The sequence below is a fragment of the Thunnus albacares genome, chromosome 17, assembly GCF_914725855.1.
Source record: "Thunnus albacares chromosome 17, fThuAlb1.1, whole genome shotgun sequence".
NCBI classification, from domain to species: domain Eukaryota; kingdom Metazoa; phylum Chordata; class Actinopteri; order Scombriformes; family Scombridae; genus Thunnus; species Thunnus albacares.
Genome location: NC_058122.1, coordinates 26,982,416 through 27,007,861, shown reverse-complemented (window position 1 = coordinate 27,007,861; position 25,446 = coordinate 26,982,416). Strand labels below are relative to the sequence as shown.

The 25,446-nt window shown below is 39.3% G+C and overlaps 1 protein-coding gene across 2 annotated transcripts; it reads left to right on the top strand.

Moving 5' to 3' along the window:
- The first annotated feature begins 1,227 nt into the window (after window positions 1-1,227).
- Window positions 1,228-24,693, top strand: crlf3 (cytokine receptor-like factor 3). Of its 2 annotated transcripts, XM_044331085.1 has the most exons (10): window positions 1,243-1,354; window positions 4,548-4,675; window positions 7,498-7,625; window positions 14,111-14,318; window positions 14,617-14,704; window positions 14,831-15,008; window positions 15,122-15,350; window positions 16,252-16,390; window positions 16,564-16,676; window positions 18,072-24,693. In XM_044331085.1, exons 3-10 carry the CDS (start codon window positions 7,509-7,511, stop codon window positions 18,335-18,337), a joined length of 1,338 nt encoding a protein of 445 aa, XP_044187020.1. In that variant the 5' UTR covers window positions 1,243-1,354; window positions 4,548-4,675; window positions 7,498-7,508; the 3' UTR covers window positions 18,338-24,693. The 2 variants fall into 2 exon arrangements, with proteins under 2 accessions (XP_044187019.1, XP_044187020.1); XM_044331084.1 differs by lacking the exon at window positions 4,548-4,675 and having other exon boundaries at window positions 1,228-1,354.
- The last annotated feature ends 753 nt before the right edge of the window (window positions 24,694-25,446 follow it).

The window sequence follows — 25,446 nt, the reverse complement described above, 5'->3', positions numbered from 1 at the left end:
AAAGAAATGTTAAACTAATTATTTACTTTACAAAATGAGCATAAATGAGAAATATCTTTATGTTTACTGACGGATTTGTTACATAGATAAAAGTTGAGGTGAACTCCACTTATCGAGTCTGAAAGAAACTTTGAATGAAGGAAATTTGGTTGACCACCAACAGTAAATATCATTTTCTTATCCCAGATCCTTCAATACTGAGTTCTGGGATTTGTTTAGAAATGCTTTTTTATAATGGTTGATTATTGAACAGGAGAACTGAGAATCATAATCTTCTATTAATAAAAATTAAACAATGCAATAGAAGATGAAACACCAGCAGTGAAAGAAGTATTCAGATCCTTTACTCGAGTAAAAGTACCAATACAGTAACATAAAAATACTCCATTACAAGTAAAAGGATATATATGACATCATTAGATTATTAATAGTGAAGCATCAGTGTTAGAGCAGCATGTTACTGTTGTAGCTGCTGGAGGTGGAGCTAGTTTACACTACTTTATATACAGTTAGCTAGTTTAGTCCACTGGTTCCCAACCTAGGGGTCGAGGCCCCTCCAAAGGGTCAGCAGATAAATCTGAGGGGTGGTGAGATGATTAATGGGAGAGGAAAGAAGAAAAAACAAAGTTCTGATACACAAATCTGTTCTCAGTTTTTGGACTTTTTCTCTAATCTTTGATTTTTGCTGAAATATTGGATCATTTGAACATTTATTGAAATGAAAGCATGTGAGAAGTTTAGAGGGAAAAATCACTATTTGGTGGAGCTGTTAACAACTCATAGACATGTGAAATGTGACCCTGACTACACACTGCTTTTTGTAAGACGTCAAAAACCAAAAAGGTTGGAAACCACTGGTTTCATCTATAACAATGTGTTGTATTTTAAAAGCTTGTTATATTATCCATTGTGTCAAATCTTCATCTGAAAAGTAACTAAAGCTGTCAAATAAATGTAGTAGAAGTATACAGTAGCATCACATGGAAATACTCAAGTAAAGCACAAGTACAGTAACATTGTACTTAAGTACAGTAACGTTAGTTGAGTAAATGTACTCAGTTACTTTCCGCCGCTGATAACATTACATCCAGATTTGGACTCACATCAACTCATTTCATCAGCTCCGCTGTGACCCGAGGAGGCGGGGAGAACGGAGCACCTCTCATTCCAATTGGCTAACTTGCTTGCCGATCGAAATAATCTCGCCTGTGATTGGCTGTCGTCCTTAAAGCCTCGGAAGTGTCATTTTTGGACTTGAGCAAAACTTCAGTTTATCGAGCGGTGGTGTGGCGGCGGCTTCGAGCTGATTCACAACTTTCGGGGACGAAATGGCCACCAGAAAGCACTAAAACAGGTACGTTTTTGTACAACTCTTCTCCGCATAAGAAGGGAGACCTTTTAATTTCACAGGTTAGCCGTTGTTTTTTTAGCAGCTAATGAGATTGTGTTGGCTTGCTCTCTTCAGCATGACCCGAGTTTCATTGTCTTTTGGCCACAAGCTAACTTAGCTGTAACTTTCCTAACTGTCTAACGTGTCCTGAGAGAAGGTAACCTACCTAGAAACGCCACATAAATGTGTTCATGTCGTCTTGATAATAAGCAAATTCATAACTACTAGCTTAAACAAATCACTTATCAACCATCCACTCACACAGTAGCGCTCTTTCAGTCTCATTTACAGTTAGGTTTTTTTTTTGCTACTTCGTCTGTTGTCATCACCGTTTTCATCTTTTAAATTTGACATTTTATCCATAAAGTTGTTGCCTGGTGAATAATTTCTACGCCGAATTTACCTAAATACATTGTTAATTCATATAAACTCCTGCTTGCATGTATTATGAGGTATTTAGGTTTGCGGACAGTAGCGCCAATTTAAAAATACAATATTTTGCAACGGAGTTTGGGACAATTTCCCTCCTCAGATTAGATAAAGGTTAGATAATCTGCACCAGAGCTACTAACAAGCCTCCTCGTGACATGCAAACTGGAAAATAGGAGAAAATATGCAGCATGAATTATGTAAATATGCATTTTACATTCTTTAGCTGCTGAAAAAGATCAGAGAAATCCACATTGAGGGGTTGGTGGGTGGGCGGAGGGTTAATTTGATGGAAATAAGCACAAAATACGGAAGTTGTGGAGAGCGAGTGTAGACATGTCTGATGTTTTCTTGTCAGTCTTCTGCTCTAATAATAATATCATGGGGTTTATGTCTGAGTGCCTTTCATAACTTTCCTGTTAGTCAGAGCATGTGTAGTTGCATGCAGCTTCTTTAAACAGCCTGCAGGTCCTTTTTTTTTTTTGCATTGATGAAACTTGAAACATTCATATTTGGGTCATAAATCCATTCAAGTGCATCAAAACAAAGCGCTGTTATCTTTTTCATCTAAATAATCTACTGTAAGTAGCAGCTAGTATGTTCATGGACATTAAGAAGAATATAAAAAGTAGAGCTGCAGCGATTAATCGATTAGTTTCAAACTATTAAATAAATCAGCAGCTGTTTTGATGATCCACTAATAGTTTGGAGTCAGTTTTTAAGGAAAAAAATGTGAAAAATCTCTGATTCCAGCTTCTTAAATGTGAATATTTTCTGGTTTCTTTAGTCCTTTATGACAACAAACTGAATATCTTTGGTTTGTGGACAAAACAAGACATATTTCACCATTTTCTGACAATTTATGGACCAAACAACTAATCGATTTAAATGAGGAAATCATCAACAGAGTAACTGATAATGAAAATAATCATTAGTTACAGCCCTAATATAAATACACAGTAATTAACCAGAGCAAACAAACACTCACTAAAGCAGTACAACAAACCTTTTCATGAATTTAATTTGATAAGTCAATATTTGTCATCTCTGTTGCAGGAATTGTGATCTATCAGATGGCTTTCCCTCTCCTTTGACACATTGTCTTAAAGTATTTCTTCACTTGTCATGACTCGGTTGCAGCGACTGCATTGTTAGGAAACATTTCTGACACTGTTGCGCAGGCTGTCAGACGTGTCACAGCAGGACAGTGGGTCATCTTCCCATGCAGGTTGACCTAAATACTCTGAAAAGCACACTGCTGCTTTAGTCTCCGACTGCGTATTTACATAAAAAAAAATCATAAAAACAATTAAAACAACAAGAAGGGGATTAGTGTCAGTGAGTTTGTAGCCACACCCGGATCATATAAATAGATAGGAGATTCTTCATTTTAGAAATAGCAGCTAGACGTTTGCTTGGCTAAACGCCTGGCATTCACTTTAGTCTTTGGTAGGTTTTGGAGAGAGATTATAAACTATGGGATTAAACAGGGAGAAACAACCAGAGCCCCTTTTTTTTTTTTTTTTTTTTTTAGAGGTTAAAAAAAAAAGTGTAGCTGCTAACGGCTGCTGCTCTGAGCGTTTTGACTGTGAGACGGTAGTGGTGGGTGTGAGTGAGCGAGCGAGCGCATACCTGCATAATTCTGTATCTCTGCATTTGCATTCACGTGTGTATAAATGCAGACGCTGTCGGTCATTGGTGGAGTTTTGTTGGGTGTGTTGTGGCCGTAACAGTAGATCACTGTTTTGGTTGAATGTTTTTTTTTGTGGGATCTGATCTAAATGTTCTGTGAGAATCAATTCAGGTTCATTCAAAGTGATAAATATATACAGCACAGTACACATTAGTCAGTTAAACGGCACATTTGATCTTAATCAGTTAATCATTTCAGTCGTATTTGCTGGTTGTAGCGTCTCAAATGTGAGGATTTGCTGCTTTTCTTTGCCATTAGTGTGAGACGATATGGAAAAAAATGAAACATCACAACATTTTTGACCAAATACCTCGATATCGTGACAATATTGTAGTAAGATTTTTGATAAATAAACATCAGTAATGTGGATATAATGACTAAGTTTACAGTAACGCAACTGTTAAAAGCAGGAAAATACAACACTTAGTCTCATATCAGGATATTGATATAATATCAATATATTGCTCAGCCCTATTTGCCATATATGGAATATCTTTATGTTGACAAAACAGGCAATTTGAAGACGTCTCGTATTTTCACTACTTCTTGATTGTTCATAGACTAAATAAACTCAACCAGACAAGAAAATAATTGGCAGATCTTCAAATGTCTTGTTTTTGTTGGATCAACAATCCAAAAACCCAAATATATTAAATTTACTATCATGTAGGAAACATAAAAGCTTCAAATCCTCACATTTGAGAAGCTGCAACCTGCAAATATTTAGCATTTTTCCTTAAAACTACGATTATTTGCTTATTAAAATAGTTGCTGATTAATTTTTTGTCAGTTGATCAATCAATTAATCAACTTAAACTCGACTATAATCACAATAATCTTAACTTTAAGTAGTGATGAGAAGGTGAAACCACATCTTGTGAACCGTTGGCTGTTTTAAAAGCTGTTCATTATTGTACAGACGGCAAGTTTAAATGGTCCTATTTTGGATTTAAAGTTGAGACGCTACACCTATCATAGCGTAATGTACGATGCTCCTGGGCCACGTGACGGTGTAGTGTGTACTGTATGTGGCAGAAATGATGAGGCCCGTTTAGCGACTTCCTCTTCAGATGCTGTGAAGGAAGCGTGGCCGACCGCAGCAGGAGGCCAGGTTGTGTCACTTCTGTCAGCGCTGAGGAAGACGTAGCCATCTAAAGACTGAGGTGAACGTTATTTTCAACCGTCATACCGTATCTTATATTATATATATATATATATATTTATATTGCCAAAGAATATTTTGTGGCCGTATATATGAGTTACAGGAAGGGATCGATCAGATCAGCTGGGTCGGTGTCAGGGTTCCTACTGACTGTAGAAGCTGTTTATTAGTTTGTTTGTTGGTTTGTTTGGTTCTTTTTTTACCAGAACAAAACAGGCAGCAGAAGCCTCATTTCCTTCTGCTTTTTTAATGTCACCTCACATCCTCGTGGTGCATCAGTGAGCCTTTTGATTCTACATTTGATTGACTTTTGATTTTGATATATTGACAAATGACCCAATAGGACCCCTACTGGGTATGATGACACCCAGTACGGGTCCTATTGGGTGTCGGTCAGACTGAGGGCTGCGCAATATATCAAATTACTTTGATTCATTTCAATTTTTGTTTATTTCATGATGTGTAAAATGTGTAAATGTGTTAGAGGAGGGTTAGTGGGGTAACAGAGAGGCTGGTGTTGGTGTCAGGTGTCTCTTATTGTTCTGCATCACAAAACTTTTGAAGAATCTGATGTGCAATAACAGATAGACGGCAGGAAGTAACCTTTGCTTGAATGGTTTTTAAAGTGGGGAAGAAACAAATAATTAATGGACTCCAAATTTGCAGCAACGTTATTAACCCATCCTCCCCTTCATCATCATCATCATCATCATCATCATCATCTCACATCATGCTCAGGTTGATCTGGTTTATATGTTGGGAGTATGAAGTTCTGCTCGATTATTTCACCGAAAACGATTCACTTTCACATGTCTGTAACAGGAAGACCTTTTTAGGGTAGCGTCAAAGGAAATTAATCTCATCTTCAGTTTCATTATGTCTGCAGTGTAAACTGGGATTTCCAACGCTGTCTCCATTTTCTTATATCAGTTTCAAGTGAATTCAAGTCAGAGTTTGTGGGTATGATGATGCTATCAAATATGTTTTATGATTATAATTCGATTTAATGAGAATCTCTGTTTAACATCTTGTCTTGTAGGTGAAATGATGTTGTTGAAGTGATCTTTCAGATGCATTGCAGGAAATTTGGGGGTTTTTTTTCCAGTTCAAACCAGTTAGAGCTGTAAGATTAGTCGTTTTATCGTATCAGTTGACAGGAAATTAATCAGCAACCATTTTCATAATTGAATAATGGGTTTTGGTTGCAAGTGTACTGAAAAAGTTGCTGCTCTTAGCTTCTCTAATGTGATGATTTGATGCTTTTTGTTCGTCATACATGATAAAAACTGAATACCTTTGACTGTTGTTTGGACCAAATAAGGTATTTAAAGATGTAATCTTTGATTCTGAGGTGTTATGACGTGACATTAACACTAAATGGCAGATCAATCGATAAAAATAGTTGCAGCCCTAAAACCTGTCAGAAGTACTTTGGCTTTTGAGTGAATTTTGTTGTACTGGTTTCAGTGGTTTCTGTGTGTCCTGTTAAATCACTGTAGAGGTTCAGCTGCCAACTCTCCTAAACTTTTATGCAGTCGTGTCACCATGGTGACGCTAACACTGACGTTAAAGCTGTTGTTTTAAAACTAGATGAACTCTGTGTGTTGATGTTACTTTGTTCTGTGCTATCAGTTTTCCCATACACCGAGAGGCTTTAACATTAACACGCAGCCAAAATAACCAAACGTAGCGGAGCAGCAACATTATTTTAGTGATTTTTGATAATAGACGTTAAGGTCACAGGAAAGAGTTTATTAAACTGACTGTACTTTACCTGCTGAGGCAGCCAAGAAGTGTATTCTGTGGTCAGCATAGTATAATAAATATACCGCTTTTGCATTGAGAGGAAGGTTTATGTTGTGCGATAGGTGGACCACACTGAGCAGCTGTTATCCAAAGTGTATTATGGTCAATATAAAGGTCAATATCAGTCTAATCTCTCTCTGCTGGCTACAGAAGTCAAGAGTCAAGCTTTAAGTGTTGTTGTGAAGTGACTGGCTGGTCGGTCAATAGGCAGCAGGCTGGTAGCAGTAGGAAGTGGTTTTCATGTTGCCACACATCCTCTGTCTGTCAAAGTGCCGTATAGTTTTTGTTGTGCAGGATGCAGTATTATTCTGTAGCCGTCTTATAGAGGCGGATCGATCATCCTAATGATTCTCAAAGATTCAGTTTATTGTAAAAATATATCACATTCTGCCCTTGATTTGATTCAGTTCAGTTTGATTCATTCAAGTTTTTCCACAAATGTAAATCAGGATAAGTACTTGTCATTATCAATAAGCCTACGATTTGGTTTTTCAATACAAAATATCAAAAAAGTCATGAAAAACTTTCCATTGATTTGCCAGAATCCAAGATAACAAGCCAGTCAGTTCATAAAGACATAAAACAAAGCTGGAAGCAGAGGATTTCTGCTGTCACCTATAATTTTTCTTTCGATCAACTAATCGTTTCAGTTCTACCTAAACTTATTGAACCAACAATAAGCTGCAGCTATTGTTTATTTTAATTATCATTTAATCTGCTGTTTTGATATTCAGTTTATTAACACTTGAGACAAAGAAAAGCACCATATTCCTCATGACTGAGAGGCATTTTTGCACAAATGACTTAAACGATTAATCAATTATCAAACTAGTTGACAAGTTTCAGTAATAATGTCACCAGTAAAAATGAGGTAAATAAAGAAACAGAGTGAAACTGATTCCTCTGGCCGTGATCTTTCCAAATAAATCTGTGAGCTTCTGCTGCCGTCTGGTTTCATGTTACGCCGTATCTTCAGTCATGTTTTGTTAAGTTTTCTTCTCTCTTCGTGTGCATCAGGAGGTGGGAGGATGTCTGTGGAGGTGGACGTGTTGCTGCAGGAGGCGAAAGAAAGCATCGAGGCGGCCCAGAACTACCGCAGTGAACTCCAGCAGCGTCTGCATGGCCTCAACCAGGCCCGCAAACAGGTAGCCGTTCACACTTCTACATTTTTAAAATAGGCTAAACAAGCCCGGGTATAGCGCCACCGAAGCTCCTCCTCCTTCAGAGTCATCATTCTGGTTTCTTCCTCTTCTTCTTCTTTTGTGAAGGAAAAAAAAAAAATGTCTCGTGTTTCTGAGATGTGATGGACTCTCTCCTCTCTGAATGCCATCTTTGTCTGTTGCAGTCACTTGTACAATCTCTCTATCAAACAAACTCAACCAGAGCAGGGCGACGTGAAGCGTGTTAGCCTCTGACACAATCCCAAGAGAGTATATTCTCTCTCTCTCTCTCTCTCTCTCTCTCTCTCTCTCTCTCTCGCTCTGCTATCTCTTCCTTCCTCCCGCTGTCTTGATTTACCCGTCCAGCTGCTCACAGTAAACAATGCTGCTATTTCCTGTTGCTACAGACGGACAGCGAGCCTTAGAGGAGAGATGAAGGAAGAGAAAGAGAGGAGGTCAAAACATCAGACTGGGACATGTTGGGATTCTTCAGTTATTACTGATAACACTAAAATCTAAAAGTTGGATTTTTATTATGTTCTGTTTTACATTTTTCAATATTATTACTGATGGGAGAAAGGGCACTTAGTTCACTATCTCGCTTTGAGGAATGTAAACATCAAGCTGAACTTCATGCTAACGCAAACATGAAGCTTTGCCTGAATAAGGCCTAAAATTGTCAAAATTATGATTTTAAAATGAAATAAATATCTGATCAAACAATTAATAAACAAGTCTCCAACTTTCAGTACGTTTTTCACACTCTGGTCTGCAGACACATTTTGTTTAGCACCAAAAAGTTATTGAGGTTCGATACCCAATTAGTCGACTTGATCGAGAGAAAAAAATATTTTGATAATTGATTTTTTTCATGTTTCGAATGATTAATAATAACCAGTGAATGACATCAATCAGTCTCAGTATCAGAACATGCCAGTGATCAGTTTGATCCGGCAGCATGGCAGATACAGATGCAGAGGGCTAGGGTTAGGGGTTAGGGTAGGGTTAGGGGGTTAGGGTAGGGTTAGGGTTAGGGTTAGGGTAGGGTTAGGGGTTAAGGTTAAGGTTAGGGGTAGGGTTAGAGGGTTAGAGTTAGGGGGTTAGGGTTAGGTTTAGGGGTTAAGGTTAGGGGTAGGGTTAGGGTTAGGATAGGTTTAGGGGCTAGGGTTAGGTTTAGGGGTTAAGGTTAGGGTTAGGGGTTAAGGTTAGGGGTAGGGTTAGGGTTAGGATAGGTTTAGGGGTTAGGGTTAGGTTTAGGGGTTAGGGTTAGGATAGGTTTAAGGGTTAGGGTTAGGGTTAGGATAGGTTTAGGGGTTAGGGTTAGGTTTAGGGGTTAGGGTTAGGATAGGTTTAAGGGTTAGGGTTAGGGGGTTAGGGTTAGGATAGGTTTAGGGGTTAGGGTTATACAGATTATTGATCCGGCACTTTGGTTCAGAGTGAAATATCTCACCGTGGATATGACACAGGCCTCCATCATTGATAAGTTGCTTTGGACAAAACAAATACTAAAACTAATAGTTTAACTCCCATCAGCCGCAGCTCTACTTTGAGCTTCCTTCCTTCCCCTATAAATGTCTCACAGATCATCGACAGCAACCATCCAGTTAACGGTTGTACATCCAGGAGTGCTGACTCGGCTACAGTCGGACTTTTAGATTTAGCTTCAGATTATTTGTCTGTCGTGCAAAAAGTTTCTTCAGCCCTGAATAATAATAAGGAAGTTCAGAAATAGACATCTGCTCATACAAATTAAATTCTGTTTTCAGCACTGTCACTGATAGAAACCAGGCATGAAGGCTCATACTGCAGTTCCCAGAACCACAGACTCAAGTCAATGAAAAATGTTTTCTTATAATCTATCTGAAAGGAATTTTTTAATGTGGATAATACTGTAGAGTGCATTGCGGATACTAGCAAGGGTATCATTTGTATCATTTCTCGAATACCCGCGGACCCCAGGACCACATTTTGGGAACCGCTGCTTAAACCGCTGATTGCTTGCAGTGCAAACCTGAACCAGTCTAAGCCCCCAGTTTCCATGGTGGTGGTGAAATCTGCTCTGGATATGTTTGCTTACACACAGTGAGCACGGAAAAAATAAGTGATATGAGCTATAATGTGAAAAGCAGCAATTCCCTAAGAGTAAAGATCCAAAGGGGAAAAGAGAAAGTATTGGTCCTCTCTCCCTTTCAGCTACATTTACTGCTGAGTCATCATCAGATGAGTCAAACTCCAACAGAAGCACATATGAACTTTACATTATAAACTAACCTAAAGTCTGTCAAACTGATACCCATCAATGTCATTTTCAGTCCACTTGGAAGCTGTGATGGGGGTTGATAGGAGCAGTTAAATTGACATTTTTCATTACAATTGAGGAATTTTAGAGTGTAAGAGTGGTTATTCTTGTAAGTCAACTTAAAACAACCTGTACAGCTGCATCAATCACACCATTTCCTGTGTAGAATGTACAAAATGTCCCTCTGAAATGTAATGGTGTAGAAATATAAAGGAGTATAGTGTGGTGGAAAGAAGAATTATTTATTTATTCTGTTATTTATATCCTGTTCTGATGTCGGATGTTAAACATGGTGAACATATATAAAACTGCTGCCTGCAAGTCAAAAGTCAGGGCTTCAGTCTGTGCTGAACTCTCCATTTGCAAAATTACTTCTACTTCCTCCGTCTGTTTTGTAGCCTTTGTTGCTAACATTGTTGTTCACTCTCATATTTCGGAACTGATTTGGGCTCCAACATGTACAGATGGATTTGAGAAGTTCATATTTTGAGTAAAAAAACAAGAAAAAGAAGTCTCCTTAGATGCCGTTTCCTGAAGCTAACCAATCAGAACAGAGTGGGATCATCAGGAGGCGGGTCTTAAAGAGACAGGAGCTAAAACGGCCTGTTTCAGACAGAGGCTGAACTGAGGGGCTGCATAAAGGACCAGTAGAAGATAAATAAGGAGTTTTTAACTGTAAATCATGCAAAGATATTCCAGTAGAGCCCCAGAATATAAATATAGAGCTGGAAATGTGCAGAATATGTCCTCTTTAAGGGGCCAGTGTACTCTGTCAGAAGTGTTTGTCAGATGATTGACAAGCTTTAGAAACCTCTGATTAGCGACGACTGTGTACAGACATTTCAGTAACTGTCAGAAACCGACGAGCCGACGTTCACGCCCCTTCACGCCGTCATTGGTCAGCTGCTCGGAGGTGAGGAAGGAGTCGGTGTTTGAACTTCTCTCTCTCTCTCCCTCTTCTTTTCATTCTTGACACGACTCTTCACACTTTCCATGTCAACAACACAGTGTAACACTGTGACTTCCAGGAGAAACTATATGTGTTTTTAACTGGAAGTCATGCAACGATATTCCAGTAGAGTCCCAGAATATAAACATACATCTTTAAATAAGGTCTCACTTACAAAATCATAGAGAATACAGCTCCTGGTTACTTCACTGTTTCAGTCTTATTAGGGATTATCATAATTATGCAACAAGAGGTAGTTTAATTAATGTTGTTCTTATTAGTTTCAAGAGCTCCTCAGGCAAAAAAAACACATTTATACATGCTGCAGTTCTCCAGGATCTCTGAAGCGACAGCAAACTGAGAGGAGTTTGAAAGGTTTGGTAAAGGAATGGTTGCCAAATAGTCATAAGTCTGTTTTGTTTGTTCTCATAAGTTTGTTTTGCTTGTTTGCATAACTCAGTCACTCTGTTTGTTTTGTTTTACATGTGTTTAACCTGTCTCGCATGAGTTGAAGATCTGCATTTTACCCACTTTGCACGATGGAAATATAAGCTCAGAGCTGCTCTCTGAAACTGAAAACATGATCGCTGTTATTAGTCTTTGAAGCCGTTTCTATATAAACCACAGTAACCATTGTCTTCATGATGAAGGAACATGTCACTCAGTGCAGCGACGTGGCTCACTGATGTGTTTTTAATAGGTTTTGGACAACAACAGAGGTCTACGGCACAGAGGAATGAGATATATCAGTCTTTAGATACACACACACACAATACTTGTTAGTAGATCAGTTCATCGTTGGTTTGGCTCTCAGCAGCTCTTTTCCATAAAAATGTCTAATCAAAATAACATCTTTATTTGAATTCTTGTTAAGAGGAAATACAATTTAGGAGATAAAATCAAGGAAAGGAAATCCAGAGTAAATAAACCAAACTTAAACTTTCATTCTTAGTTCATAGTTTTTGTTTGGAAATGTTAAAAATGTTCACAAAAATGCTGCGACACATACGTAAGTTTTATGTGTATTAGACACCCTCCGCCCCATCCCAGCTGTTCTATCGTACATTATCCTGGATCAAGTATGCGGTGGGGTTTGTTTTCCATAACCTCCTTCTTTCCCACAGAAGAGATGGATCACCAGCAGAGGATAGAAATCCAGGAAACATCACTAACACACACACACACACACACACACACACACAGAGACAAAGAGACCCAGTGAGTAATAAGAGAGGAGATACCAGAACGTGTTTGAAATCTCAGACAATACTATCACCGCTGCATCTCGTCTTGGTTAAGAGTAGGAGTCCAAACATTTAGGAAAATTTTTCCTGACCCGCCTAAACGTCATATCAGCTCCTCCAGTGCAAGACAAATAGTATGACGATATTTTTAGTGTTACTATTATTTTACCAGCCACCAAAATATTGATCATTGCTCGTCTGTTTCGTGCTGATAGTCGTCAGGAAATGATGCGTTGTCTCCAGTGGAAAATGTCCTGTGTTAGCTCAACTCACACACACACACACACACACACACACACACACACACACACACACACACACACACACAAGGTTCAGTGTGTATTCTGGCAAAACCCCAGTGTGTTTTCCATTCTCACAGTCAAACTGTCCCGGTTTTTATCAGTGCAGCAGTTGTCAATCAGCCTTCTGTTTCCTGCTATCTCTTGTGTCTATCGTGCCCTCTGTATGCTCATTGTGTAGGCATATAAATGTGTGTGTGTGTGTGTGTGTGTGTGTGTATGAAAGTGTGTTTTGTAAAGAGGAACTGAAACATGACCATTACTGCTGGTGACAAGCCAGTAAGCTTCCTGACAAGCTACTGTGTGTCATAGGCGCAGTAGTAGGTGAAGTTATGATGTGTTTTTGTCTGTATGTCCGCTGGCTTTCACCACAATTTGATTAATATTCTTTGTTTCTTTGTCTTACTTCATCTCGAGAGATAATCATGTTCTCAGTTCAGGAACTACTGTAGAGTCTAGATCTTCTTTAGCTGATATTTGTTTCCGTTTTGGGAAATTGGCGCCATTTAAAAGTACGTGGAATTAGCAATTATCACTTCCTGTTTTCAGTGTACCAATAGCAGTACAGACAACTATCACTGGATTACTGTGAGACTGTAGGAAACTTACATATGTGATGTCATTCAGGCAAGATTTGTGTCTTTATTTTCTGTGATTTCTAAGCAGGTTTATGGACGTTTGTTTGTGATGCTCATCAGAGATGATGATGATGATGATGATGGAAACCTCTTGAAGTTTAAGTCACACTAAATCTCAAAATACTGTGTGTGCTTCATGTCTGGATTCAAATTTGACTGAGTTATGTTCAGAGTCATGTTGAGAGCTGATTATTCTAATAATCGATTCATTGTTTTAAGTAAAAAAGTCAAAATTCTCCAGTTCCAGCCTCTCAAATGAATATAATATCATATATGAATAAAGATGTTCTTGTTTCTCTACTCTTCACTGATTAGTTAACTGAATATCTTTGGATCGTGGGCTGAAGACATATGAGGTTTGATCACATTGGGCTTTGATAAACATTGATCAACATTTTTCACCATTTTCTGTCATTTTATAGACTAAATGACAAATCGAGTGATCGAAAATGAAAATAATCGTTATGTTTTTTTGGAAATCTGAGGACATGTCACATATATTTACCTTCTAAAAAAAGTATTTTTATTGTTTTTCAGCAAGTTGGATTATTTCTAGATGCTGAAAACATTCCAAATATAAAAGCTGTGTTGTGTCAGTGTGTGTTTTCTGTCCTGCAGCTCCACACATGTCTCTGAGTGTTTGTAAACAGGAAACCAGTCCAGACCGAGTGTCATGACAGTCTGTCAAGTAGTTGTCAAAACCTCTTAACATTTCCCTCCACAGACACTCTGATAGTTTCAGAAAAAAACTGTGATAATCGTTTTTATAGATTAATAGGTTGTTCTGTTAAATGTCGGCTGTGAAGGTTTGAAACTGTAAATGTGAAGCAGGACGATACTTAATAACAACAAACGCTTTTTGAGTTTTCTGGGATAAAAGTGAAGACATTAAGTGCAGTTACCGTGTCTTTTAACAAGCTAAAAGGACACTGTGGTGATTGTTGTCAGTCTCACATCCTCACCTCTTTCTTACCTTCTTCCTCCTCCTGTGTGTGTGTGTGTGTGTGTGTGTGTGTGTGTGTGTGTGTGTGTGTCGTTCAGGTGCGGGGCAGCTCGGGTCAGGCCCGCGAGGCCCTGCGGAGGCACTTCGCGGAGCTGCAGACGGCGGCCAGTCGGTTGCTGACGGAGCGACTGACCGCCCTGCTGGCCGAGGTGGACGCCATCGAGGCCGACAGCGTCAAACCGCTGGATGACTGCCAGAGCCTCATCGAGCACGGGGTGGGCCAGGCCGACGAGCTGCTGAGAGAGGGTGGGTCTCAGAAATACAACGCTTACATCTGCTGTCGGACAACATCTGCAAAATGTGTTTTTTTTTTTTTTAAATTTCCAGGAAGGAAAGAAATGATTTTTCTACTCGTTAGAAACAGCTTTTTCTATTGTTATGTGATGCTAAAATACAGATCTGTAGGTTTTGGACTGTTGGTCAGACAGAACAAGACATTTGTAAATGTCACAGTGGAAAATTCCCCAACATTCTGACTTTTTTTGTTTTTGTCTGAAAACTTTTTCATGGAAGTGTTAAATATAGCCTCTCTCTGTCTCTCCAGGGGAAGCAGCTCTGCGTTGTGGTCTCGGGGAGAAAGAGGACAAACTGGGTAGTTTCACAAAGAAAGCCATGCACATCCAACTGGACAGGTAGGACAGACGCTAACTGCACCTGTAACTGTCCTGCACAGTAATTCATGATGTTTTATATTCACAGTGTGCAGTTATTCCTCTCTATTCGTGTCTCTTCTAACTGTGTCTGTGTGTGTTTTCCAGTCTACCAGAGGTACCAGCGTTGGTGGATGTCCCGTGTGTTTCAGCCCAGCTGGACGACTCCCTGCTGGGGCTGCTGAGGGAGCGAGTGTCCCGCCACGGCTCCGTCTCCTCCCACCCGCCCGTCCAGATAGAAGAGCTGCAGGAGAGACCGGGCAGCATCCTGGTCCGCTGGTGTAAGGTCAGCAAGGGAAGGGGCACAAACATGGAGAGAATACTCACACACACACACACACATAACGAACATGTCGATGTACGAGCGAAGTGCTTTAACGTGTTATATGTCCGCATCAGGTGGACGAGGACTTCGCTGCCGCGGATTATCGGCTGCAGTACCGGAAATCTGGCAGCGGAGGGAACCAGTACGAGGACGCCTACATCGGACGGGACTGTGAGTTCCTGGTTCTCCACCTGGACCCTCACACCGATTATTTGTTCAGGGTGTGCGCCCGCGGGGAGGGTCGCACCGAGTGGAGCCCCTGGAGCATCCCACAGACGGGATACACAACGCTGGCGCCGCACGGTAGGAGAAGCTGCTGTTTCTGACCCAATGCGGGGTGCTGCAGGGCTTAAAATATTATGGTATTATAGTTTAAATGTGTTTTCAATGCTGTGAACACCACAAACCAAATTCCCTTTATCTCTGTTATATTGGTGTGAGGGCAGAAATCTCAGAGGTAAATATCTAAAACCTTGACAAAAAAACCCCCTAAATATCTGCATGTTTGGATACGACAGGAGGCAAATAAACACAGACAAATGTAGACTTATGTTTTATAAACTTTAAACTGAAGGGCAACACACACTGGCAGCTCGTGATGTGTGTCAAAATGCCTGCAGCCATTATTTTCCTATGTAAGCTCACACATCGGCGGCGTTTTGAACGTGTCATGGGTTGATGCGAGTCAACGTGTCAGGATCGTCCACTGTCACTGTTACTCAGTGTCGTCGTGTGTCAGTGCTCCAGAAAAGCAGCATTTTTTTCCTTCATTAGAGACGGTAGAGAGAGCTAACAGGACATGAGGGGAGCGATTACATGATGCGTGTCTTAAACCCCTCGGCAACCGAGACGCCCAAAAGTTTTATCGCATTTGCAGCCGGGACATCCCATCAGCTGTACCACAGCTACTTCTGTGTGTGTGTGTGTGTGCAGACGGCGTCAGATGATGCGTGTCAAATGATGTGGCTCTCTGTGACGCACGCTCGCATGGGTGAAGTTAAATGTCCGTCATGCTTTTCTCTCAGCACATGTTCGCGAGCGGACAGATGTGCAAATCCAACGGACACACCCAGAGTCCAGCAGATCCAGTATCAACATTCACAGTGATTCACAGAGGGATTCAGACGATCCAAATAATATCTTTCCCTCCCTGAAACTACATTTGCTTATGAGCTGTGTGTGTGTGTGTTCTCTCATCATCTAGAGTGGTGTCCGGGCACTGAGGGTTACATCCTGAGCAGCAGGAGAAACATCGCGCTGCGCAATGACTCCTCCCAATCACGCTGCCCCGTCCTCTACTCCAACGCACCCACCTACTTCTGTGGACAGACACTGACCTTCAAGTAAGTGCACACACACACACACACAGTAAATCCACACAGAGCCCATTCAGATACATGTAGATTTATTTGTGCATTTCAAGTGGCAAATCAAATGAATTAATCACCGTTACTTACACATTTTTGATAGCTGTAGTTTGTAATCTATACATGAAACTGTGTTTTTGTGTGTGTAGGATCTCGGCGGCGGGTCAGATGGATCGCAAGGACGCTCTGGGCGTTTGCGTGGACAACGGGAGCGGGAAGGAGTCGCTTCAGAGAGACCAGGCTGTCTGCATTTCCACCAACGGTACGCTGACACAGAGAGAGGCTGAGGCTGATCGCTCTAACTCTTATTAGGGACCGAGCCCAAAATGCAGAGGACTACTGTAAAACAATAGAGTCCTCGCCTTTAGGAATGTCGTAGAGAGATCAAACCAAAACTCAATTATTCGTCTCATTAAGACCTACAAATCATACGCTGACACCCCTGACCTAAATCCAACAGGAAGTCTGCAATTAGCCTTTCAAAATAAGACTTCGCCCCAATTTTGGCCCCCGAACAAACGCTATCTCCTCTGAGGGTGTTACTGGTATCGGCTTCAAACTTTAATAGATGACTTATGACATTACGCTGAAAAAAAATTGTTAAAAACTTTGTAATAACTCGAACGGTTTGGATTTTATAAGCCCTGAAAGTTGCAGTGCCACATCACACCTTACAATGTAAACCAATGGGGAGGCATGAACTTTGTGTCAAACAGAGGCTACTGATGTCTAAACTATAAGTCTGACCACTTTCAAACCTCTATCAATGGATTCGCCACGAAATTTCCTACTAAAATATGATTTTTAATGTAAGATTTGGCCAAAGTCATGGGATTTATGAGGAGATTTCACAAGAACTGTACTCTAAAATCCTCCTCTCCAACTGCTCCTGGTGATGTCACTCCCTCAGTGCTGTGAAACATTCCGTAATACACACTCATTATAAAATCACAGGAAGAGCAAGAAAAGACTTTAAAACTCACACTCTAATATCTCAAAAACAATAAAAGATAGAAAAAACATGTAAATTCAAGATTTGTAGGTCAAAGTCTTGTGACTCATTTAAAGTTCAAATGAAGTTTGTATCTAAAACTATGTGGAAGCAGTAAATGTTCCAAAAGATGTGGGTTCGCTCACACTCTCCATTCAAATATATGAGTATTTTTCTGTCCAGCTGCAGTTACTTATTGTCTCTACACACCTGACAGTACACATGTCAATCAATTGACCAGGTCATGTGGGTTAAAAGTCTTTTTTTCTAAAAATAGACTTGATGAAAATTAGGAAAATAATTTGTTTTACACACAAACTCATCAAGAGTTTTCAATTTACTAATTGAAATTCAAGTGAATGGGCACAAAGCTTACATAATTTTGATGACACAGGTGTGAGCAAGACAGACATGTCTCACCCTGCAGAAAATTCTCATCCTGTCAATCAAACTTTCAAAATAAAAGCACACCACACTTGTAAGAATTATCCCTCATTTTCAAAAAGCAAAATAATCTGATCTCAACAGGCCAGAGTGCGAGGTCCCGACCAACGCTGCTTGCAGCTTTAATTCAGATTTAATATTGATTAAAGGAGTATTTCCTCTAACATCGGTGCTGAAGTGCTGTTACAGTAGTTTATAGATTGTTTTTTTTTTCTTGCTCAGGTGCTGTTTTTGTCAACGGCAAAGAGATGACCAACCAGCTGCCCGCCATCACCGTGGGCTCCGCCGTGACCTTTGACATGGAAGTGGTCAACCTGTTCCCCATCAGCAACAACAACCTGAGCGAGGGGGGCAACTTCAAGCTGAGGGTGACCATTGGCTCAGGGAACCGGGAGGTGGTGTTTGATTGGCTGGTGGACCAGGCGGTGGACTGCCTCTCCTTCGGCTGCTCTTTCGTCCACTCCGGCTGGAAAGTGCTTGTGTTTTAAGGGCTCCGTCACTTTTTATTTTATTTTTTATTTTTTTTAAAAAGAGGAAGTCAAAAATGAATCCTCCAATGTGCTGGAGTTTAGGAACCCTCTCACAGGCTCAGTTACATCCAGTTTAAACGTTTCTCTTCTGTTGCTTTTCCTCTCACACCTGAGACACGAACAAGGGCGGCTGTAAAATCTGGAATCAAAGGAAATCAATCTTTAAAGTGACAGACTTCCAGAGTTATCTTTCCACATCAGCAGCTGCATGCAGCCTGGAAAACTGGGAATTCTGTCAGGAGTTTTCCATACATTGGAAAATGACAATATTGACCAACACGTCCAGGAAAACAGTCGGCCGGCTGAAGCAGACCTGTGAACTTCTGCCGAGATGCTCAAATAGAAGTGAAACTTTGTCAAATACATAATTTAAGAGTTATGAAGATGAATCCTCGTCTGTCCTGCGGCTACAAAATAAATTTCCTCTGGAGTACATTTTCACAAACTGTAGGATTATAACTTCATCCTTCATTTATTTTTAGAGACTAGTTCAAACTGTAGCTCCTGCTTCTCCAGAGGGAATATTCTTTGTAGCCGCAGAATAGATTATGAAGATTACAGACAAGTAGGGCTACAACTAACGATTATTTTCATTATTTTCTGGTTTAATCAAGTCAAGGCTTTGTCTACAAAACATTAGGAAAACTGTGAAACATGCACATGCAAGATTACCCACAGCCCAAGGTTATGTTGTCAGATGTTGTTGTCAGAACTCAAAGATAATTCAAGTAAAAGCAGTAGAATCGCTAATTTAAAAAGCTAAAATCATTAAATGTTTGGTGTTTTAGCTTGAAAACAGACTTCAACAATAAAATAATGGATAATAAATTGCCAGTGAATTTTCTGTCAGTCGACTATTTGCTTAGTCGTCTAATCGTTGCAGCTCTACGGACAAGTTTTGATGAACGCTTTGCTGCATTTATAAATGACCGGAACTTTAGTTCTGCTTATTTATACAAAACAGCTGCTTGTTTCTTTGGCAGCGGAGGCACAGATTCGCTGCCATTACATGCTCGCACAGTAAATAACCGGGTTACTGTCGGCGTTCTGCAAATAATCTGAATTTGTCACAAATAGACGACAAAATCGGTTTCTACATTCACGGTAGAGAATCAGAGCGATTTTCTCCTGGAGAAAGGTGATAATTTCTCAGACATGCATCACTGATTGTCCTCAGACAAGAGAAACTGTGACAGTAGAGCAGCTGAATGAAATATAGGATCATTTCACATCGTGGTTCAGTCTTGTATTTAAAATAATTGAACTCAAAACTGAAACTAACACAAAGTCGCCTCTAAAAGTGTAAATAATGTTTTCAGCTGCTGAAATGTTCACATTTATCATCAGCTAGCAGTTTCTCACATTAATAAAATACACTTAAAATCCATTGTCTTAAAGTACTTAAAAGATTTTCACCCTGCTGCGTGTACACGACCGCGTTCAGACGGACAACAGCACTGTGTGAGATAGTAAACGCCGACGTTGGCCAATCAAAAAAAACATGTATTTCTACAGTTCACCTCGCAATTGTTACTACGTGATTTCCTCAGTATTATAAACCTCTGTGAAGTGTTTTAACGTCTGTTACTCAAACCGCACTTTGTGGGTCGTATTGTATCGTCTCACCTGTACCTGAAACGTCGCTCCCACGCCATCCGACGCACCTCCTTGTGTGTTTTTTGGGGTTTTTTTTTTTGAGCGCAGGGACTCCACATGTCCTACAGTTTGCTACATGATCTGATTTCTCTGAGTAACCTTGTTTCTTGTGTGCATGTAAACATACTGACTGCCTCTCTGGATGGAAATCTGATTGATCCCGATGATTCCAGACTCTTTTTTTTTTACCCAGCAGTGATCCAGATCTTCTTCAGTCTTCAGGGAGCCACGTTGGAGGAGTGATATCTGTTTTTTTTGAAAAGTTATCTCATCACATTTTTCTGGCTTCTAGTTTGTTTATGTTTCAGTTTGATTCCCGGGCCTTCTTACAAGGTTGTCCATTGTTTACAGCTTTGTGGTTTTCTCCTTGGCACATCCCTCGCTGCGGGGAAAGAGTTGATCTATGCATCGTCTTAATTTAGCTGCATTAATAGTTTGACACCTCATAGATGTAAAACACAGCCTGTCTGGACACACACTCCGTTCCCAGGAGGCTGCAAAGAGGACAGATGTTAAATTCTTTTTGCTTTTTAAGGGTTTGTTGTTTTGTTGTTTTTGTTGTTTTTGTCAGAAGCAGGAAAGCAAAGTCAGACACTTTACAATCTGCCGCTGCCTCTTTAAAGGGTTTAACTGCTAAACCTGCTGGACTTTTTTTGTTTTTCATTTAAACAAAAACTCGTCACTGTGAAAGTCGCACCTCCTTTTTGTATTGATTTTTTTTTTTTTTGCCTCTTAAACTAGTTCATCATTTAAAGGGTCAGTTCACAAAAAAACAAAACAAAACAAACACAAACCGCCCCGAGTGTTATCTGTCCGTCATTTTGCAGAGACAAATCAGCTAAATCTCAGCCTGATACAGGAAACCCTCCTACAAACTCAATACGGCACCAAATGTGGATTCATCCGCCACTGAAAACAGTCCCCGACAAATGCACTATTTCCTCCTGGTTTGTTTGTTTTCAAAACTACAGCGTACTGTTTAAGGAAATTCCTTGCAGCTTCACACTTTAATTCGTATTGACCCTCCTGATCTCTAAGCCAATCAGAAGCTGTTTGGAAAAAGCAGAGGCTGACAAAAAAATCATGATTTTTTGCAGGTTTCGAACCTGAAAACATCCCAGCAGGCTCAGTGGAACAAGATCTGTGCTGCTTGTTGCAAACAAAAACCGAAAAGCAAAGTTTCTGCACATGTAAAGACGTCCAGAGACTCATCTGTGAACAGTTTCATCATGAAAGACTTTTCTGCAGAAGAGCAGCTTTTAATAATCATAAACTTTTTTTTAATTATTATTATTATTATTATTATTACTTTCAGCCCATTAGGATTGTGTGACTTAATTATTTTGTTTTCTCAACATAACAAAAGTGTTTTCTTGTGACTGTGACTTATGGTGCCAATTTTATTTTTAAGATTGTAATCCAGACATAATAATAACAACTGTTTTTTTTTTATCCTGAGATAACGACACGTCTTTAGATAATGTGAAAACTGAATCATTATCTTGGGATAAGACACTAACAAAGTAAATATGAGCACCATTAAATTTTAGATAATTTAATCCGAGATAAAAAAAAAAAAACACACTGCTGAATAAGCACAGCTCAGAAGATGAAAACAATTGATCAGCCGTTGAAAACGTACGTGAACTGTTACCTTTAAGAAAGACACGTTGCTCTTATGTTTTAAATCCACAAACTAGAAATAATCTGAGCTACAGCGGATGAACTGTCACCTTTAAAATAATCCTTTTTCAAGCTGTTACAGCTGTTGAATCATCAACTTTTTTTTTTTTAGCTTTTTTTTTTTTGCAAAGACAATCCTAACAGATTTTGACGAAGTGGGAGGTTGAGCGCGTGACACCGAGCTCGTCAGCTCCGGATACGAGTGATGTTATTGATTAATCTGCTCCGACAGCCTGAATTATTACTGTATGTGGCTGCTGTTATATAAGGGGATCCGTGTAAAGACGTGACTGTCTGTGTTTAAGTGTTGATACAAAACATGTTTGACGTGTAAACAGCAGAAAAACAAGGTAAAACAAAGGACTGAGAGCTTCAGTTATTAGTTTAACGTCATAGTTAAATGAAGAGTTCAGTTTAAGGTGGTTTAATTGGCATTATAACAATTATTTTCACTATAAGCAATTACTTTTTTGATTAGTTGATTAATCATTTGGCCTATAAAATGTCAGAAATTGGTGAAATATTCTCCAGTTTCCAGCATAAAGCCTCATTGTAAAAGCATCTTGTTGTAATAATAGTTTGGGGAAATATTTGTTTTCATGCTGAGAGTTGGAAGATTTAATTTAAAATAAAAAAAGGGAAAAAAAAATCTATCAGTGTTTCTAACTCTGGTACATCATGGCGTCCCGTTACGGTTTTCCACAATATTTATGTTACTTTGATGAATATATTTGTCTCCTGTCAGTTTTATTTCTTTTTTATTTGAAGTATGTTGTTGAGACTGAAAGGCCTCTTGTCAGTTATTTGAAGTCTTGCTTTCATCTACATCTGGCAAACTTCATGTCATTAAGTCACATTTTGGCTTTTCTCATTTTAAAGTCTAAACAAAAGAAAGGCTCGTGTTCAATCTTTCCACTGTGTTGATATTAAAGTTTATTCATGTGCAGATTTGACACGAGCATAAACATCAGTCGATGTTTGTTCTGCTCACAGGAAGCGTCCGCACCGCTGACTTGTTTTTTTTTTTTTTTAAATTTTTAAAAATACAGTAGAAAGTTTTGAGCCATTTCAGGAAACCAACACCTCGTCTTCTGCTCTCAGGTGGCCACAGATTTTTTTGATCAATGAGTCAGCCCGGCTTTTGTTTCGTCCTTCAGAGATGTTTCCTTGTTTTTCTGCTGATCTGAGGTCAGTGTTTTTGTCTCTGTGGAGGACAGTGGGACCATGAACGGGTCCAGCTGATGGTACAAATGAACACAAACTCACTGTATCTTCTTACTAACTTGAAGGAGGGAAAACTGGTGACTGACCACGTTTAAAAAAAAAAAAAAAAAAAAAAAACAACTTTCAAAGCGTTTGGCAGTGAGCAGAGTGACATCTGCTGGTCAAACCTTTGTGTTGAATTTGTTCTGACTGCTGTCATCCTTGATATTTTGTTCAATAAAGGTCATGTTATATAAATTAATCACTTTGATGCAGTGAGTGTGGACTTGATTTTTGCAGAATTACTCTACAAGTATGAAACAAATTTAAAATCAGTTGGACCAGGGGCAAAAATGAGCTTTCTTCAACTTTCTATGCTTTGTGTATGTTTTAGTTTATTGTCTTACAAACTTATTAAGTAAAGCACGAAATAATGTGAAATAACAGGTACTAAATAAAGATCCTGCACACTCACTCAGGAGTTTTTCACTTTTTCTCAGGTTGAAGTGGGGCAGAGATACTAAAAAAACCCAATATATTCTATGACAAATTATTCATAAACAGCCTCTTTTTATGGTTTTCTAGACCTGTTTTTTAAAAGATTCTCTGGCCTACACATTGAGATCTTAAAAATCAATTTTCAATATGATTAATATTAAGTTTTACACCCAGTTAAAGAAATAGAGATCTGTAAACCACTGGAGGAAAACCAGCAGGATGCTTTTATGATCAAATAATTTTCAAAAATGACAAGTAGACAAATGTTTATTACAGTCATGCCAATTAATCCCTTTTAATTTAAATTTCTTTACCTTAATAGATCAATGATCAAAATAAACCTTTTTATAATAAACAGAGGTTTTGCAGTGTGACCGCACTGAACTCATGATTTTACATTTAAAACAAACACTAACTCGTTACAGCGAGACGCCGTTCGTGGTGGAATTACGTGACTTTGTTGAATCAAGGCATTGATACAAACTACATGGTGATAACTCAGCTTTAAAAAAGGTCGACAGTGTGTTGAGTAGCTTGATTAATGCATAATATCGCCGGAGAGAATTTAATAAGTCAGCAGCTTAATAAAACAAAACGTTACTGAAAGAAAGAAAGAGACCATGTGGTCGACAACAGTACAAAATTGTTCTTTTAATAGAAAACCATTCTGACTCAACTCAAAAGTTCACAACGTCAAGCTGGTTTTACATTATTGTTTGAAGAAAAGTCTTGTTTTCTTGACATGGCTCCTCCCATCTTGTGCAAAATGCTGCTGGTCTCGTGAACGGACAAAAAAAAAAAAAAAAAAAAAACCCTTTAAAAATCTACAGAAGGCTCCATCCAAACCAAAAAGTGCTCTGCACGTCACTCAGAACTGTCACATATATGAACCCAAACAGCGAACCAGACTTCTGCGTGCTGGATTTGTCACCGTCAGATCTCTGATTGATGTAAAGCTTTTTCTTTTTTTTTTTTTTTTAAAGAGCGGGGCTATAAAACGAGAAGTTCCTATCAAACCTCGAAATATGATCAGTTCCCATGTCAGTCCCGACAGCTGGCTACATCTGCAGGCTCGTACTGCATATCATCTGTTAAATATGGAGCAGTAAAACTTCAACTTTAATGCAGCATCAGCGTCTGAACTATGTGCTGTTTCTCTCACTGATGCCAAATTTTCAGATTTCAAGGCAGTGAGGACACCGGGTCACATGGTGCCAGTTCACAGATGCAGCCTGAGTCTGCTCTGAAGATTTTTTTTTTTCCATTTTTTTTTTACAAAAAAAAAAAAAAAAAAAAAAAAAGCAAGAACATTTTCACAAGAGCGGAGAAATCTGCAGCAAATTCATCCCCTTTGGTCTGTAAACTAAGAAACTACAAAAAACCCTCCAGCTGGTTTCCAAGCAATCATAATCCAAAGCTAATTTATTACACATAGTTTCACAGAGTTTTATATACATAAGAGTTGCAGTGGGCGGTTGCAGAAACAACACGAGGAAAAATATACCAAAAATGACAAATGATAAAAGAAATACGCGGCTATTTGCTCAACTCCAGTTAATGATGATATTGATTGATTGATATCTAGCTGTGTGCTGTTTCAGGCTCTGCCTCCTTCTTCATTAATCATTCTTCTGTTAATTAACCATTTGAGTTGATAAAAGGAGGGAACAACACCCATCAGCTGTTCCCAGAGTCCTTTTGTTTAACTGTCCAAAAGTATTCAGTTTATAATGATTTCAAAACAAAAGCAGCAATTTCCTCAATTGAAGAAAAACTGGAACCAGCACCTGGATAAACACCTTGAAAAACGTAGAATCAGTAACTTATTTTTGATAATTCATTCACTGTGGATCAACAAACTCAGCGTGGCCTTTTTGTGGACTGAACCTGCACCTCCACATCTACTCTCCTCGACTTCAAACAAACACTCGACTCACACGACACTTTTCAAAATAAAGGCTGCAATTCTGAGAGCTACTGAAACGCGACGCTGCGTCACTCTGTTAACGCGACAACAGATTCTCTCT